Genomic DNA, 15859 nt, shown 5'->3' with positions numbered 1-15859 from the left:
AAAGATACATCAATTTCTTTATTAATATGCCTAGCAAGGAATCTATTTGTCAAAAAACATTTCCTGAATCTCTTTTGTTGTCTGTATTGTTACAGACATACTTGATGACAGGTATTTTGAAATAAATTACCAAAATAATTGAAACTGGCGTGATTATATTTTGACAAATAAAATATGCAGAATTTTTAAAATATTGTGCACAGAACTTTTAATTTTTTGGCACAGAATTCCCCCAGGAGTCGTCAGAAAACAACACATCAAGTTGCTTTACTTTATGTTTCTAGCAAAAACATAATACAATGCTGGGGCAGTGGTCTGCACATAGATTATTTTTTAATACTAATAGGACAGGAAACCCCAGTACCCCGAAGCCCACAGTAGCCGCTGGGATTCTTGCCTAGATACTGTTGATGGTAATCTTCAGCATAATAGAACGCTGGAGCCGCACGGATTTCTGTTGTGATTGTGCCAACGCCACTTGCTGTCAATACCTGTCAAGACATGGCACAGAATTCCATTAGTGGTTGGTTTGCTCCTGGGTGAGAAATAAACCTGATGATAAACGACATTAGGAAATCATATTCAAGAGGTGCCGTAGACTTTTACAGTCACTTGTACAATCGTTACGGAACAGCCTTGATTTTATCACGCAGACTCGAAAAACACCCAGGCTTTGATATTATTTTGGCAGCAGACACTTCAGGGATCAGAGTGCGTCTATGCACTGAGCAGTGCGCGTGTTTTATCTTACTTCCAACTGGTTACATTTTGAATGACATTTCCTTGTTTATTAATCTTTTTGGGGGGAAGGAGGGAGCACCTGTGACACCAAGGAGAGCCAAAAATAGATTCTATGGGCAGGTCTAGCTGCAACTAGCCCATGTCAGCTGACTCGTGAGGCTTAGGTTATGGGGCTGTTTAATTGTAGTGTAGACATTCGGGCTCGGGCTGGAACCTGAACTCTGGGACCCTGCCCTCAATTGTCTACACCAATTAACATGCCACACATCAGTGTGCTGTCAAAGTGACACCCCCACAGTGAACATTGCTACACCACGTAGACATGCCCTTAAACTATGATCAGTTCCATTGACAATCCATTCCTTAAGGTGGAGCTACAGTCCTGGGGTGAAATTCTGGCTAGAAGTCTGCTCAGGCCTAATTTCAAAGTCCAACTCGAACCCAACTAGACCACAGCCAACCTGAACCTGACCCAAGCCTTAGCACGTCAGGCTGTTTTCAGAGTTGACCCAACCTGGACACTTGTAGTCACATCTCTTTGGGTTTGGGTTGGGTTGCAATGGTCTAGCCAGCGGCCTGGACACCATGTTCTTTATTTTGTTTCCTCCATACAGCTGCTGAGGCTAATTACCTCCCACCGCTGCTCCCACGACCAGCGCCCGCTCCCGAACCTTGACTGGCTGGCCGTGCCCCAGTCCAGCCCAGCTCAGCACCACACACTAGTTCCCCCTGACTACTCCCCCTGGAGTTGTGTCAGCACCACCGACGCCGCCTCAATCCTTGGGGCTCAGCCTGGTGGGGTCTTCCTGCTCCCCAGGCCACGATCCATCTCTGGCCACCTCCTGCCAGTGGAGTTGTTGCAGCTATGGCGGCGTGCCCAGCTCCTGTCGCCACCCCAGTGCGCTGTGTGTGAGAGGCACTGCAACTCGTCGGCACATGGAGGTGGCAGGAGCTGGTAGGAGTGGGGCACAGTCGCCTTGGGGGCGTGCCTACCTGATCAGAGACTACCTGAGCCTGAACATGACAGGCTGTTTTCACACCCCACCCAAATCTGTAGTCGGGTCCCGTTGGGTTCAGGTTGGGTTGCAAGACTCCAATTCTAGCCCCACTGAAGTCAATAGGAATTTTGCTATTGACTTCAATGGGACGAGGCTTTCACCTCTGGTGCCTTAATGTTCCATTTGTCCTGCAAGAAATGAGCATCTTCGAGATGAACTTGAAGTCATTCAAATAGATTCACCCCGCAGGGTTTGAAATTCCCTTCAGGAGAGGAGGAACTTTAGGGTTGCAGTACTGCAGGGTAGCACTGATTTCCAGTGAACTGACAAAAATGTGTACATTTCAAAGTATTTTACAAAAGGTCAGCAAGCGTCATTATCCCCATTTTACATCAGGGGAAACTGGTGCACAGAAACAGACGGGCACCGATTTGTAAAAAGTGATCACTCATTTGGAGTGTCTTAATTTGCAGGTGCCAAACTTGACACTTAGAGCCTGATTCTCAGAGTTACTGAGCGCAAGTCCAAAAAATGCAGTCAGTGAGAGCAATGGGCGCTCCGCACCTCAGGGAACGAACTGCACCTTTCGGAATTTAGCCTCTAAGCTAAAGAAGTCTGAGCCAAAGAAGTCACTGCATTTTCTATTGATGTAAAAATTTGAAGGTGCCTGAAGCTCCATTTGGAAAACTTTGAAGGTGGCAGTGCTCTGGATAACACCGATAACTCGCAGGTATTATTTTCTGGCTAATAAAATGGCCATCAAGAAAATGACTTTGACTAACATGGAAAACACAGCTTCGAAGCCCAGAGATTTGAAGACCAAATACTAAAACAAGTTAAGAGCCCCATGTGGGTTCCACTCACAGAGTCTCTGGAGTTTCTTTCCTCAGGGCACATAACTCCAGTAGGATCAGAAAGATATTTCAAAGCAAATTCCAGCTCATTTCCAAAGAGATGATTTGCCAATACTGGGGCCAATGGTAACGCTGCATGGTTTGCAGTTCAGAGAGCGGGGTGTATGGGTGGAGATTTAAAATTAGACTTGAAATTCTTCAGGCCTTAGTCCCCAATCTGAATCTGAAATTCCTCATAGGCTCCTAAAAGCTGAAAGGTTTTCTTTTTAACATTAAACTGCCATAAAGTTTAAACTATCACATTTTTCTTCTCTAAAGCAAACAGACAAGTGCGGACACTTTGGACCCCAATTCTCCTCTGATTTAGGGCTTTATCCTATGAACAGCAAAGCTCCCATCAACTTTAACGGTGCAAGATGAGGAACTTACACTGGTGCAGCACAGGAGTAACTCTGTGGAGGCAAATGGAGATACACCGGAATAACGTAAGTGTGACAGCAGAATCAAGCCCTGGAAGACTGTATGGCCAAGCACTTATACAAACATGCACTAAGCCTCACGACACTGACAAACAAAACCGATAAAAGGAAATACTTTTCCACACAGCACAGAGTTCATGAAACCTACTGCCACAAGGCAGCACTAAGACCAAGGACTCAGCCAGATTCAAAAAAAGGGACTGGACCTTTATAAAGATAACAAGAATCTAGAGTTATAATAGTAAATGTTCAAAATAGAACTAAGGGTTTTGGAAGGAATATAAATCCCTCCTGCTCAGGACATGAGCCAACAGCTATCAATTGGGGTTGGGAGGAAATTTTCCCTGGGGAAAAGTTATGCCATAATTACCGGCTTCAGGGTCTCTAGCGCCTACCTCTGAAGCAACTTGTCCTGACTACTGTCAAAGACAGCTTAGTAGGCTAGATGAAACACTGGTCTGATCTAGTCTGGCAATTGTGTATGTGCATGGGTATATTACTACTATACTCATTGTACAGACAGGTGAAATGAGACACATAGGCAGGTTAGACATAGTAACGTGCCTGAGATGCCACAAGAAGTCAATGGCAGACCTGGCACTAGAACTCAGGAATCCTAATCCTGAAGTCTAAATACAGGGGAATTAGGAGGATCCTGGGGAATAATCCTAGCGAACCTGCTGACTCAGGGTATGTCTATACTGACGCCGCTGTCAGTCAAAGTCGCCGCCGTAAAATTGACCTATCTGGATTGATTGAGCAGTCAGTGAAGACCCGCTCAATCGATCCAGAAGTCGACGCGGGTAAACCACCCCCTCAAGCGGTGTAGCGCTGCGTTGACAGGAACATGGTTCCTGGTGGCGCAGTGCAGTGAAGTCACCATGCAAAAGGGAAGCACAGCAGTCAACGGGAGTTATGCAAGCTACTCTGCATAGCTTGCATAACTCCCGTCGACTGCCACTGAATCGCCAGGGCAGTGTAGGCCAGGGCTTTAGGTGAGATCCTTGGCTAGTCCCTTCATTGCCTTTTGCTTCAGTCAAGGTAGGCTGGAACACTGGAGGGTTAAAAGGCAGGTCCCTCACTGGGAACTGGATATTGCATTTGAACTGCGCTTTCCTGGATAAGGATATTTCAAACACTAAAAAGGGGTACTCTCAGGGGAAATGGATAAAAGTAATCTGTCAGAGTTCCGAGTGAACAGTAAAGAAAGCTGAATGTATATTTCCCCACAGAGTCTGCAACGAGTAACTCTCAGAGTCTGCCTCATACAGCAGAGGAATCAAACACAACCTATTTTAGAAAGCATTATTTTGTTTAGTTTCTTGCACTGAGGTTTCCCAAAGAAAGAACTTTTAAAACTGTCTCCACTCCAGAAAGACTGGCACAATCTTTGATCATCATCATAATCATTAATTTATCAAGCATTATAAATGTACGTGGCACTGCATGACTCCCTGAGTCAAGATTACTGTGTTGTAGTGATGGATAGACCTGTACTGTATACAACTATTTTTGTAGCAGATTTCTATCTGTGACGTTTACCTCAACCACCTAATTTTGTCCACTAGAAAATCCATCCTGTTCAATATCGTACCACAAGAGGGCATGAGCATCATTTTTCCTTTTTAAAATAACAGGCTACTAAAAGACTACAAGTGGAATAATGCGGAAACCGAAGATCATTCATTATATTATACTTTGGTCATTAGTGAAAAATACCAGCATTGTTGTCAGAAATATGAGCCGTGTTAGATTTCCGCACCCTGCCAAACATTATCTTAAATGGTTTGCTTTCAAACTGTGCAAACATTTTTCTAAAACATACAGTGTTAGTACAAAAACAGCAACGTCACAAAGAAAGATGTGTCGGCCCGGGGGCCAGATCTTTAACTACCTCAAAGCCTTTAGCTACCTGAAAAGGGGTTCCAGGGAGGATGGAGCTAGGCTGTTCTCAGTGGTGGCAGATGACAGAACTAGGAGCAATGGTCTCAAGTTGCAGAGAGGGAGGTCTAGGCTGGATATGAGGAAAAGCTTTTTCACTCGGAGGGTGGTGAAGCACTGGAACGGGTTATCTAGGGAGGTGTGGACTCTCCATCCTTAAAGGTTTTTAAGTTGCGGCTTGACAAAGCCCTGGCTGGGATGATTTAGTTGGGGTTGGTCCTGCTTTCCCTTCCAACCCTAATATTTTATGATCTTTGGCTGGTGTAAATCAGCACAGTTCCACTGACTTCAGTGCAGTCATTACAGCCATAGTCCGATCAAGAGTCTGCTCTAACAGACTCCCAGAGTGACACTGTGGCCAAAAGGGATAATATGGATTATGACATCCTGTGTCTGAGAAAACCACCCCAAAACCCCATATTCATCAACGTCATATAATTATGATATATTCTGTACACAGTATGCCTTGTTTGGTATTATTTTAAAAGTCTTGTTCTGCTAATCATTAATATCCTATTGGATTGTATGTGCTAACATAGTACATAAAGTTATAAAATATTTTGGTAAATGCTACTAGAACATGTTGTGAGGTGGGAATCACCTAAACCAGCTTTTCGGGTATAACAATGAAGTGGCCAGATGTGCTAATGGGCCGTCAAGGAAAGACTTCACTACCAGGGATTGCTTACAGTGAAGGCTTTGCTGTAGAATGCACATTTGCAATAGGGTTGCTTGATCAATGGGAAGCAGCCACCACATCAGATGCATGGATCGTTCTAGCAAGCTGAAACAGATTATAAAAGGGGGAGCGTGACATCATCACAGGGCTCCACTTCCATTTGACTGAACATTTGAAGGGTTGTCTGGAAGATAAAAGGACTTTGAAAGGAGGGAGGAGAGCCCCAAGCAGAGAAGGTTGCCCAACCTGCATTTAAGGAACTGCTTGTACGAGCTAACAAGGATGAGACATTGCTAATTCAAGAGCTTGTTAGCGTGTAAAATTTAGACTGCGATCTTATGTTTATTTCATTTGGTAACTACTTTTAACCTCTTTACACTTGCTCCTTATAATCACTTAAAATCTATTCTTCCATAGACAATAAACTTGATTAATGTTTTCTCTCAACCAGTGTAGTCTTGAATTGGAGTGTTTAGACAAACTGCTTTAACAAAAGCTAGCACACATTTCTTCCACTTTGAGGGAAGGGCAGACTGGATAATAATCTCCCCATGTCAGGTTTTTGGACCAGGTTTAAATGGTATAATCCTGGGGTCCCTGGATGGGGAGCCAGGTGAAGTATCTCTATTGTTGGTTCATGAGTGGTTGGAAAGTATTCACTGAGCTAAGATGGGTGTGGTCCCTTCCTGTGGAGGGCTATGTAAGTGCAATACCTGCCAAGGTTTGTGGCCTGTCACAGCATCACAATGTGAGAGGGAGCCCAAGCTGGTCAGACAGAGTGCTCAGTGGTTCCACAGCTCCTAGGTTGTACCCCAGGGTTTCTCCATATGGTCACAACTATCCTTGAATGTGGTAACAAGGAACTGTCAAGTAGGAGTAGAGAGGTTAAATTACCTCTATATTTGGTACTGATATGACTGCTACTGGAATATTGTGTCCAGTTCTGGTGTCCACAATTACAGAAGGATGCTGAAAAACTGGAAAGGGTTCACAGAAAAGCCATGAGAATGATTAGAGGATTGGAAAACATGCCTTAGAGTGAAAGACTTAAGGAGCTCAATCTATTTAGCTTGTCAAGTGAATAGGTGACTTGAAGAAAGTCTATAAGTACAGTACCTACATAGATATGTGATAATACACGACTCTTCTATCTATTTGACAAAGGTGTAAAAAGATCTGGCTCCTGGAAGTGAAGCTGGACAGATTTAAACTAGAATAAGGTACACATTTTTAACTGCAGGGGGTAATTATTAACAATTGGAACAACTTACAAAGGATGATGGTGGACTCTTCATCACTGGAAATTTTAAAATCAAGATTTGATATTTGTCTAAAAGATATACTCTAGTTCAAACAGAAACTAATTCAAGCCAGTCCTATCACCTGTGTGTTATGCAGAAGGTCTGACAAATTGATCATGTTGGTTTCTTCTAGCCTTATAATCTCTGACTCCATCCACATACTCCAGAGTCACTAGCAGATTCTACTGGAGAGAGGTTCAGACTAAAGCCTGGATCCAAACACCCTTATGCTGTCTAGTGCCTCCTCAAAGTGGGTGATGGTGGCCGGGGAGGAGACATGGTGGAGCAGCCAATGGCTGCAACGATTCAGTGCATCTCTTCAGTAGCGTTTGTCAGCCAGGCTCTTATGGAGACCTCTTCAGCTTGATTCTGAGGCACAGCAATGGCGGAAACACAGCCTGCCTTTGTCCTGAAACTCTTATATTGCTGCATTCTGTGAGGCCATTCGTCACTGTTGTGGCAGACTACACATGTGGCCATCACACTTCTCCACACTTTACTCTTCTGGTGTGAAGACTGCAATACCTACGGCAATACTGTTATTTGTTATGATGAAGTAGACTAAGTGTCACATCTGAAGGCTGTGACAAAACCCCAGGTGCCTGAGGTTTCAGTGAGCAGGAACACTTTCCCTTAGATTTTTCTCTTCCTTTTTGTTTACCTCTTCCCTGGGCCTACTGCTACTGCTTCCTATAATCCCATTTGTATCACAAACTATATTCCAGTATCACTTAGCAATCTTCTGGTAGTGTTGCCACCCATGTCTTTTCCATCTTGCAGGAAATTAAGGGGCATCCAAGTAACTTACAGAGCCTACATAAGTACATCATTGGGTTATGAACTTGCCTCACAACTTGTTGTTATGGGTGTGCAACATAATGGCATGCAAATGACACACCACATCAGTTTGTCTCTCTGGACAAAGATTCAGAAGTAGTGTCCCTGTTAAAGTCCAGTTATTCTGGTTGGTATGAACAACAGTCCTCAACAGTTTGAATATATAGCACACTGACACTAAATAAGCTAAGTCAATCAAAACAGAGGGTAGTTCTACAGTTACTCCCAACCTGTAGTTTTCAGTAGTAACTATATAGCATGCAACATCACTGCCCTTTGATTTGCTACTGCTCTCTCAACTGACAATATGCCCACAATTAACATGGTGGCTTCACCTTCTTGTAGCCAGATGATTATATTTAGCCAAACTGTATTAAAATATTTAATCATTTCAGCATCACAACAACAAATTAAAAGGTGCTTGTTTATATTCAGATGGGAGTGCTTAATGCTTGGAAAATGCTTTGAGAATTTTAGATGAAATACTATGTTTAAGTGAAAAGTACTCACCTAGTACCCTCAAAATAATTTAAAACCAAATGAAAGGAATGAGGCAGGATCCATTTGTGTGTGGGTTGGATCCTGCCAATCTCTGTAATAAGTCGGGTGGCTATCTCTTGGTTAAACAAATGGAAGTTCAGAGGTTGAGGCCACTTTAAAAATTTGTCAACAAAAAGCTTTAAAAATTATTCTATTCAAACCTTTTCATTTTTCAAGCAGACACATTAATAAAGTCAGCAGAGTATTAATTGGTTTCAAGCATTTTGCGGCTTTTAATAAAAATGGCATCAGTGTGTATATGATTCAGTGCACACATCAAAAGCAGACGTACTGCATGTGCTCAGGGCACTGTAAGAATCTAACTTGTCTTGTGTGTTTTGATGAATTAATCTAAACCACTTCTGATAGAGCAGGCTCCAGGCCTTTGTATTCCTGCTGCTGAAAATACTGAGAAATATCTTTACTCAGATAATACCTTGTACTTCTACAGCACTGTTCATCCTTGATGTAAAACACTAAGGGCTTGTCTACACTTACAGCGCTTCAGCTGCCGTTGCGCTTTGTGAAGACGCTACCGATGCCGATGGGAGAACGTAGGTACTCCACCTCCCTGAGAGGTAGTAGCTATGTCGATGGGAGAAGCCCTTCTATCAACATGGCACTGTCTACACCAGGTGTTTGGTCGCTATAATAGCGTCGCTGAGGGGTGTGGCTGAGGAACATAGTTATACTGACATAAGTTAGTATAGACCGGGGCTAAGGAATGAAACCTCCCAATACTCCTCTGAGTTTTCTAGCAAACCAGTGGCTAATCAGGAACTTCAGGGTTATCATCTTTTTGTAGATCGTGGTTACTTAAAATTCTATATCAACAGCAGACTTCAGTTCTTTTTGTTCCAAAGAACAACCCCCTACATGGAGAGCTAAAGGAGAATTGCCATTAGTAGCATACGGCCTATGACAAACTGTTGGGCAGTTCTGATTCTCTTCAATAAGAGAGTACACACATACACCCTGGCCACCTGATTACAGTGCTATTGTTCCCACTTGATACAGATTAATTGACTCTGACAAGGGCATATATTAGTCATTGGCAGAACTGGGAACAGAACTCAGAAATCCAGACCCTCCAGGCTCATGCTGTAACTGACAGGCAATGCCCTCCTCCACTTTGAATCTGAAGAACTTATGTAATTAACATGAGTCATAAAAGATGTACAATTAACAAGCAATGGTTTTATTTCCTCCTTTCAGCAGCTAAGGCATCATTTAGATGTAATATTGCAGTAAAAGTCAAGGCAATCTGTGTTACAATATATTTTGAAGAGTTGCCTGTGTGCTGCCTACAACTGGATAATCTGCTACCCTGATGTGAAGTGTTATACTATTATTCTCATTATGTATCAAGATTCTGACAGCTGGTTTAGGACCTTGTCTTTTCCATCTTGCTTACGGACGTTAAAATACATGGTTGGCTTTTCCCGTCTGGTTATCGCCAGGGAATGAGAGGTTACTCACCATGTGCAGTAACCAGAGTTCTTTGAGACGTGTCGCTCCACTTCAGGTGCGCCTGTGCCTTTGATCAAAGATCTTTGGTAGCAGTGCCCATTTGGCCTGCACATACGCCAACATGTCCTCATGCCCTGCATCAAGGTTACAGGGGGCTGTGCGGGCAGCTCCTGTTCTACCACAAAGTCCCATGATGGAGATTCCGAAGCAGAGAGGAAGGAGGGCAAGTAGCTGAGCTCCCACAGGGGGACACATCTTGAAGAACTTCAGTTACTGCACAAAGTGAGTAACATCTCCTTCTTCTTCAAATAGCATCCCTGCGGGTGGTCCATTTGAGGTGACTCCTTAGCAGAACCCCCTAAAGAGGTGGGTCAAAGAGGTGGGGCGTTCGGAGCAGAGTTCAACACAGAAGAGATGACTGCACTGCCTACAGCTGCATCCAATCTTGCAGCAGGCACCAAGACATAATGATTAGAAAAGGTATGCTCCCAGGACAACGTTGCGACTCTGCAGATGCCTGTATCGACACATCTGTAAGCACAGCTACTGAAGTAAAAAGTGCTCTAGTGGAATGTGCTATTGCTCTTGAAGGGGGCTGAAGCTAAGTTCAGTAGCAGCAGATCTTAATACACCCAGAAATGCACTTTGACAACCTCTGTTTCAAAATAACCAAACCCTTGTTTCTGTCCGTCATGGATATAAATAGTCTAGGAGATCTTCTAGAAGATTTGGTCCTGCCTAGGTAAAAAGCTAATGCTCTCCTGGCATGGAGACATGGGCATTGAACATGGCTTCTTGACTAATCCAATGTGGTTGTAGGGGGAAAAAACCTGGAGATGAATGGTTTGAAATATGAAATTTCGAGAATACCTTACGTAAAAATCTGGGATGGGCCTGCACAGATACTTTCTTTCTGGTGAATACCATAAATTGGGGATGGGTTCCACCATCAAACCCCCCCAATTCTCCAACCCTTTGGGCAGAAGTTATAGCTATCAAGAAGGCTGTCTTCATCTGTATATCTAACAAAGAACACACAGCTAGTGGCCCAAAGGGAGTTCATAAGGTTATTAAAGATTAGGTTTAGGTCCCAGCTCGGAGTAGAGTCTCTGACTTGAGGGTAGAGATTTGACAGACCTCTTAGGAATCTTACGATGGCAGGGCGAGCAAAGAGTGAAATCCCCCCCTTTCCCCTCCAGTCTGTGAAAGGCTGTTATTGTCGCTAATTGAATCCTAATGAATTCATAGAAAGACCTTAAGTAGAGAACAGGTACAGTTGTAGACTCCGACTCTAGCCAAAAGCGGTTGAGAAGGAACTGAAGGCAGATCGCCTGCACAGCCCCATAAAGCCATAAAGCACAAGGATGTGTGGACTGTATGGGTGAGCCAAACGGGACCTGTTACCAAAAACCTCCGATCAAAGGTGCAGGTGCAGCTGGAGTGGAGTACCCACGGGGCCACTACTTGAAGAACTCTCTGTGATGCTGCAGAATGGGCTGAAAACTTATTTCCTCAGTGAAACCTGCACTCAAAGCCATGTGTGTGACTTCATCTTGGAAAGTTCTCTGGCCTGTATTATACAGGAGGACAGACTAGATGATCACAATGGTCCCTTCTGTCCTTGGAATTGAAGGAAGAGCCACAACTTGACCATAGTGACTCCATCTTAGTTATTTTATTTTAGCCTTCCCTCTTAGCTCTTGAACCAGCAGGGCCCCTCTGTGTCAGAATGCTTGTCTGTGTCAGGGTCATGGAAAGTTTCCTAGAGAGGCAAGAAGATAGCTCTGGCTGGTTTCTGCTAGTTATGTAACCCTGAAAGATAAACCAGGCACCCATGCTAGATAAGGTTAAGCTAGTTGTCAATATATTTTATGAATATGTATACCTGTATAATTAGATGGTGTAGAAATGTAAGCCAATAAGAGTGTTTGTATAAGAATTGAGTGTACCTATAAAAAGTAAGAATTTATACATATGTAATTCCTTTGTCTATGTTATTATAAATATGGAAAGAATGTAAACTTCAGGGTCTCTCGCTACCCACCGGTTGGGAAGCGTCTGACCTCTGCAGAAATAAATTCTGGAGACTGTTCACGAGACCTGCTTGGCTCTTTTTATCCGGTGCAGGGAAACGAACCTCCTGAAATATTTTTCAACAGAATCTCTGGATCAATGAAAGGCAGGTCACACAGGTGTCCTGAACGTACTTAGGAAGCAGCATGACCCTGCAAATTAAAACACGGAAGTGATGACCAGCAACTGCAGAATTCTAAGCCCAGATCTCATGCTGAATCACTGGCTGGCTTTGGACAAGTCACTTAGATTCTTTGTCTGTTTCCCTTTCTCTGCAATGGGAATAATAATAATACTGACCTACCTCAGAGGGGTGTTGTAAAGGCTAGTTAGCTAATGTTTGCACAGAACTTTGGAGTGCTACATAACTGTTCGTTCTTCCAGACAAGCTATACATTCTCAGAGCCGACTTTGCAGTATGCCTCCTGCCAGAGTAGGTAGGACAGGAGGAGGCTGGCAAGACTTAATTATACTGTGGGAGTGTATCATTCGTACCCTGACCTGATGGCTACCTAGTGGACACTTACAGCAGGCCTGGTGCTGGACACCGGGTCAAGTGAGGCTGCCTACAGGGAGCTGGAAGGTGGCCACTTTCACTCAGGCGCCTCACTGGCAGCAAGTTCCCGGGACTTGGCCGCCATCCACTAAATAGTAGAAAGTATTCAAGGTCGTAAACAAGATAGTTGTGTGAGCTAAGAAGCTACCAGTAATATGTAAGCTGTTCCCGTGTGAAGTAGGTGAAATCATATAATAGCCAATCAGCAATTGTGTGACCATTGTATGCAAAGATGATAAAAAGGTATATAAGCTGGAGAACAAGATGGAATAAACGATTCTGCTTGCAATCATATTGGTTGTTGTGCTTTATCCGTCCCGCATCCTCTGCCATCAGCAGTGGAATCCTCCCTCGTCCTCTGCCATCAGCAGTGGAACCCAACATTATACTAGGCTAAATCCAGCACAGTTCATACACATGCACATTTCTCTCTGAGGGCAGAGTTTGGTCCACTGATTTTATGATTGACTTTGATCCTTGCTGTGACAGACATGGAGCTGATATTTAATAATGTTATGAATAGGGAGACGTAACCATTTTCTGAACACTGTACATGACCTGATCAGCAAGGGAAAGTTATGGTATAATGGGCTATCAGAACTCCCTGTATGGCTGTACTGCTCCAACTTAATTGGGAGCTGTGGGAAGAGCAAACAGGAAAGCAACACAATAGATCATGATAAGGACGCCCCAGCAACACCTGAGAGACAATGGGGCAAGCTGTTAGCTTCAGAAATCATGTCTCCAGTCTCTCACAAGTTGCAAGCCTTTGCAAAGTGGGGAGCCAGGAGATCAGATGAATAATTAGGAGTTAAAAAAGTTGTTCTCACTAATTACCACTGGAATTGCCCCAGAGGGACCAGAATTACACACTGTGGCCATAAGTCAGACTAGCTGAGATAAATCACAGTTGAAATATAGGGGACTGCAACCCAGGGCCCGGTCTGAGAGTGGGAGAATCATGTGATTCCACCTGAGAGAGAGGTGGTGCCTTGAGGCCTGTAAGCTAACAGGGTGCTCTTGGAGAGATCAGAGGTGCACTTAGTCTGGTAACTATGCTGGTGCTGTATCTCCAAACACCCCTCTCCAGCAACAGTCTGCCAGCAACAATCCACCCCTCCAGATCAGACCGAAATGACAGAGTGTGTATACCAGGCAGACTGCAGAGCATAGCACTGAGAGAGAAACAACAATCATCTGCTCTACCTTGGGCTGCATTACAATCCATGTCCTGCGCTGGTTGTGAAGGACAATCTGCCTGTTGTCAGTGGCACACTGATCTTATGAAAATGCACAGAACAAGGAGCCATATTCTGGTCTCTGTCACACCAATATAATTCCGGAGTAACTCCACTGGCTTCCATGCTGTCACTGCTGATGTAGACTGGGGTACCAGAACAGAATCCGACCCTGTCTTTATAAGCTTGACCTCTGGAACAGATTCCTAAACACTCCATCCTGCCTTCTCTTTGAGGGAAAGTGGATGAAAGTGAGGGATGACACTAGGGGTCATTTAGAAGTTATGCAATGATAGCATTAGCAAAGATAAAAGATACCTTGCTCAACCAGTGTCTGGGAACTAATTAGGTGTTGAAGGAGCCATTGAGAGAGATGGAAATTCTGTTTGTCTAGCCAACTTTAATCCAGCCAAACAGCCTTTTACTGTACATCCTGCATGGATAATTTATGATGGCTAAGAAAAGGTATGGCCAGTTCTGACTTTTTAGAAAGCTAAAGCTAAAATCTATTCAGTAATTTTAAGCAGCAGACTACTCTTTGCAGATCACTAACATTCCTTACATGATGGCAGCAAGGTAAAAAAAAAAAGCAGTGGGCAGCTGCTAGTTGCTCATGCCTGAGACCAAGCCACTCATTTACTATGTGTGTACTTAGGTATTTTACTAAGATAAGTCACATAACCTATCAGTTTCTTCAGCAGTAAGACCGGGATGATAGTGTTCACCTCTCTCGCAGGGGCATTGGGAGGATAGATTTATTACTGTTTATCACACAGGACCAGATTCTTATCTGATGCCAGTTCTACACTCGTGTAGTTTCACTGGGGCACTGTAACCTGGCTGGCGTGGTGGCAATCTCACTCAGGTTTGGCACATCCTCTTCTGTGTAGATGGAGACGGAAGAGCAGAAATGCCAACGCCGAGTGGCGCTGTGACCTATTATGCAGCGATGCAATGCTTGGAGCACAGAGCCGGGCCCAGCCCCATGGGGCAGGAGCCTCTGCTGCAGGATGAGCTTGCTCTCCAGCTTCCCTCTCCCCTCACCCAGAGTATCCCCTCCTCACCAGGGTGGGCTCACTGTCTTCACCCCTGCCACCCCCCTGGGCCTCCTCTCCGTGCTGGGGTGGGGTCACTCTCCAACACCCCTGGGGTGTGATCTTTCTGGGAGTATGGGTTTTTTCCCCACACCTTTGCAATGAAATTGACTAAAAATTTGCATGACAAAGTTGTAGCCTTAATTACGATACAGTCTTTAATGACATGCTCACGTGTTGTTTTTCCTCAGGACACCGGCATCATTCACTTGTCCCAGTCACCCTTCCCCACCCTGATTCCTCATCCCAGTCCAGCCTTCCAGCCCCTCTTCCCAGTCCAGGGCCCCTAGCACTGCTTGGCACCCTACCCTAGTCTAGCCCTCCAGCCTCTGCCTGGCTGCTCATCCCAGCCCAGTCCCTTCCCCCTGGCTCCTCATCCCAGTCTCCCCTCTTGCCACCTCTGCAGACCCAGCTGCATTCCAGTCAGAGCTCATCCACCCCACTGCCTTGATACCAGCTGGGATACAACCTCACACTCAGGGAGACCCTAAACCTCTGCCTACCAGAAGCTAGGAGTGGAAGAGAGGGGTGGATCACTCCATAACTGCCCTGTTCCGTACACGCCCCCTGAAGCTCCAGTAGAGGCCACTGTTGCAGACAGAATACTGGGCAAGATGGTCTATGATCTGATCCAGTATGGCAGCTCTTATATTTGTATGACAGCATCAAGAGAGAGTCTCCCTGCTCCCAGTTCCTGTGTCCCTGGCTGCTGGGAGCGGCAATTTCAGGGGAATGGAGCATGCTCGATGCAAACAGACTATAAGGAGAATTTAACTGACAAATTCAGCTTGTTGGAAAATTGGTCTCCCCCCTGGAAAAATGTGGACTTTTCTGCAGAATGTGTTGGATTCTAATGGTGCCATGGTGCCCCATGGGAGCTGCTGTTTGGGTGTCTTAAGTTCAAATTCTCCTCTGTGGGCCCGGCTATCCAGCCAGGCTGCCCTTCTCATGATGCATCACTTTCTCATCTCTTGGTGAGGTGAAGGGAGTTCCTAGCCATGACGCATCAGAGCAGTTGTAGTTTCACCAGCAAATTTTTGTCCAGGCCTACAGCCAAA

At 44.7% G+C, this 15859-nt stretch overlaps 1 protein-coding gene across 2 annotated transcripts in view; it reads right to left on the bottom strand.

Moving 5' to 3' along the window:
• The window catches only part of MSRA (methionine sulfoxide reductase A), a 395608-nt gene continuing 379749 nt past the window's right edge, over window positions 1-15859 (bottom strand). For both annotated transcript variants that reach the window (XM_067556166.1, XM_067556165.1), the window contains one exon: window positions 1-491. In XM_067556166.1, coding sequence (XP_067412267.1) covers window positions 327-491 — 165 coding nt within the window. In that variant the 3' untranslated portion in view covers window positions 1-326. The remainder of the gene's footprint in view (window positions 492-15859) is intronic.

The sequence above is a fragment of the Emydura macquarii genome, unplaced genomic scaffold (assembly GCF_026122565.2).
Source record: "Emydura macquarii macquarii isolate MOO-44397 ecotype Brisbane River unplaced genomic scaffold, CSIRO-AGI_Emac_v2 contig_1676, whole genome shotgun sequence".
Classification (NCBI taxonomy): Eukaryota; Metazoa; Chordata; order Testudines; family Chelidae; genus Emydura; species Emydura macquarii.
This window is presented reverse-complemented; position numbering and strand designations above follow the sequence as displayed.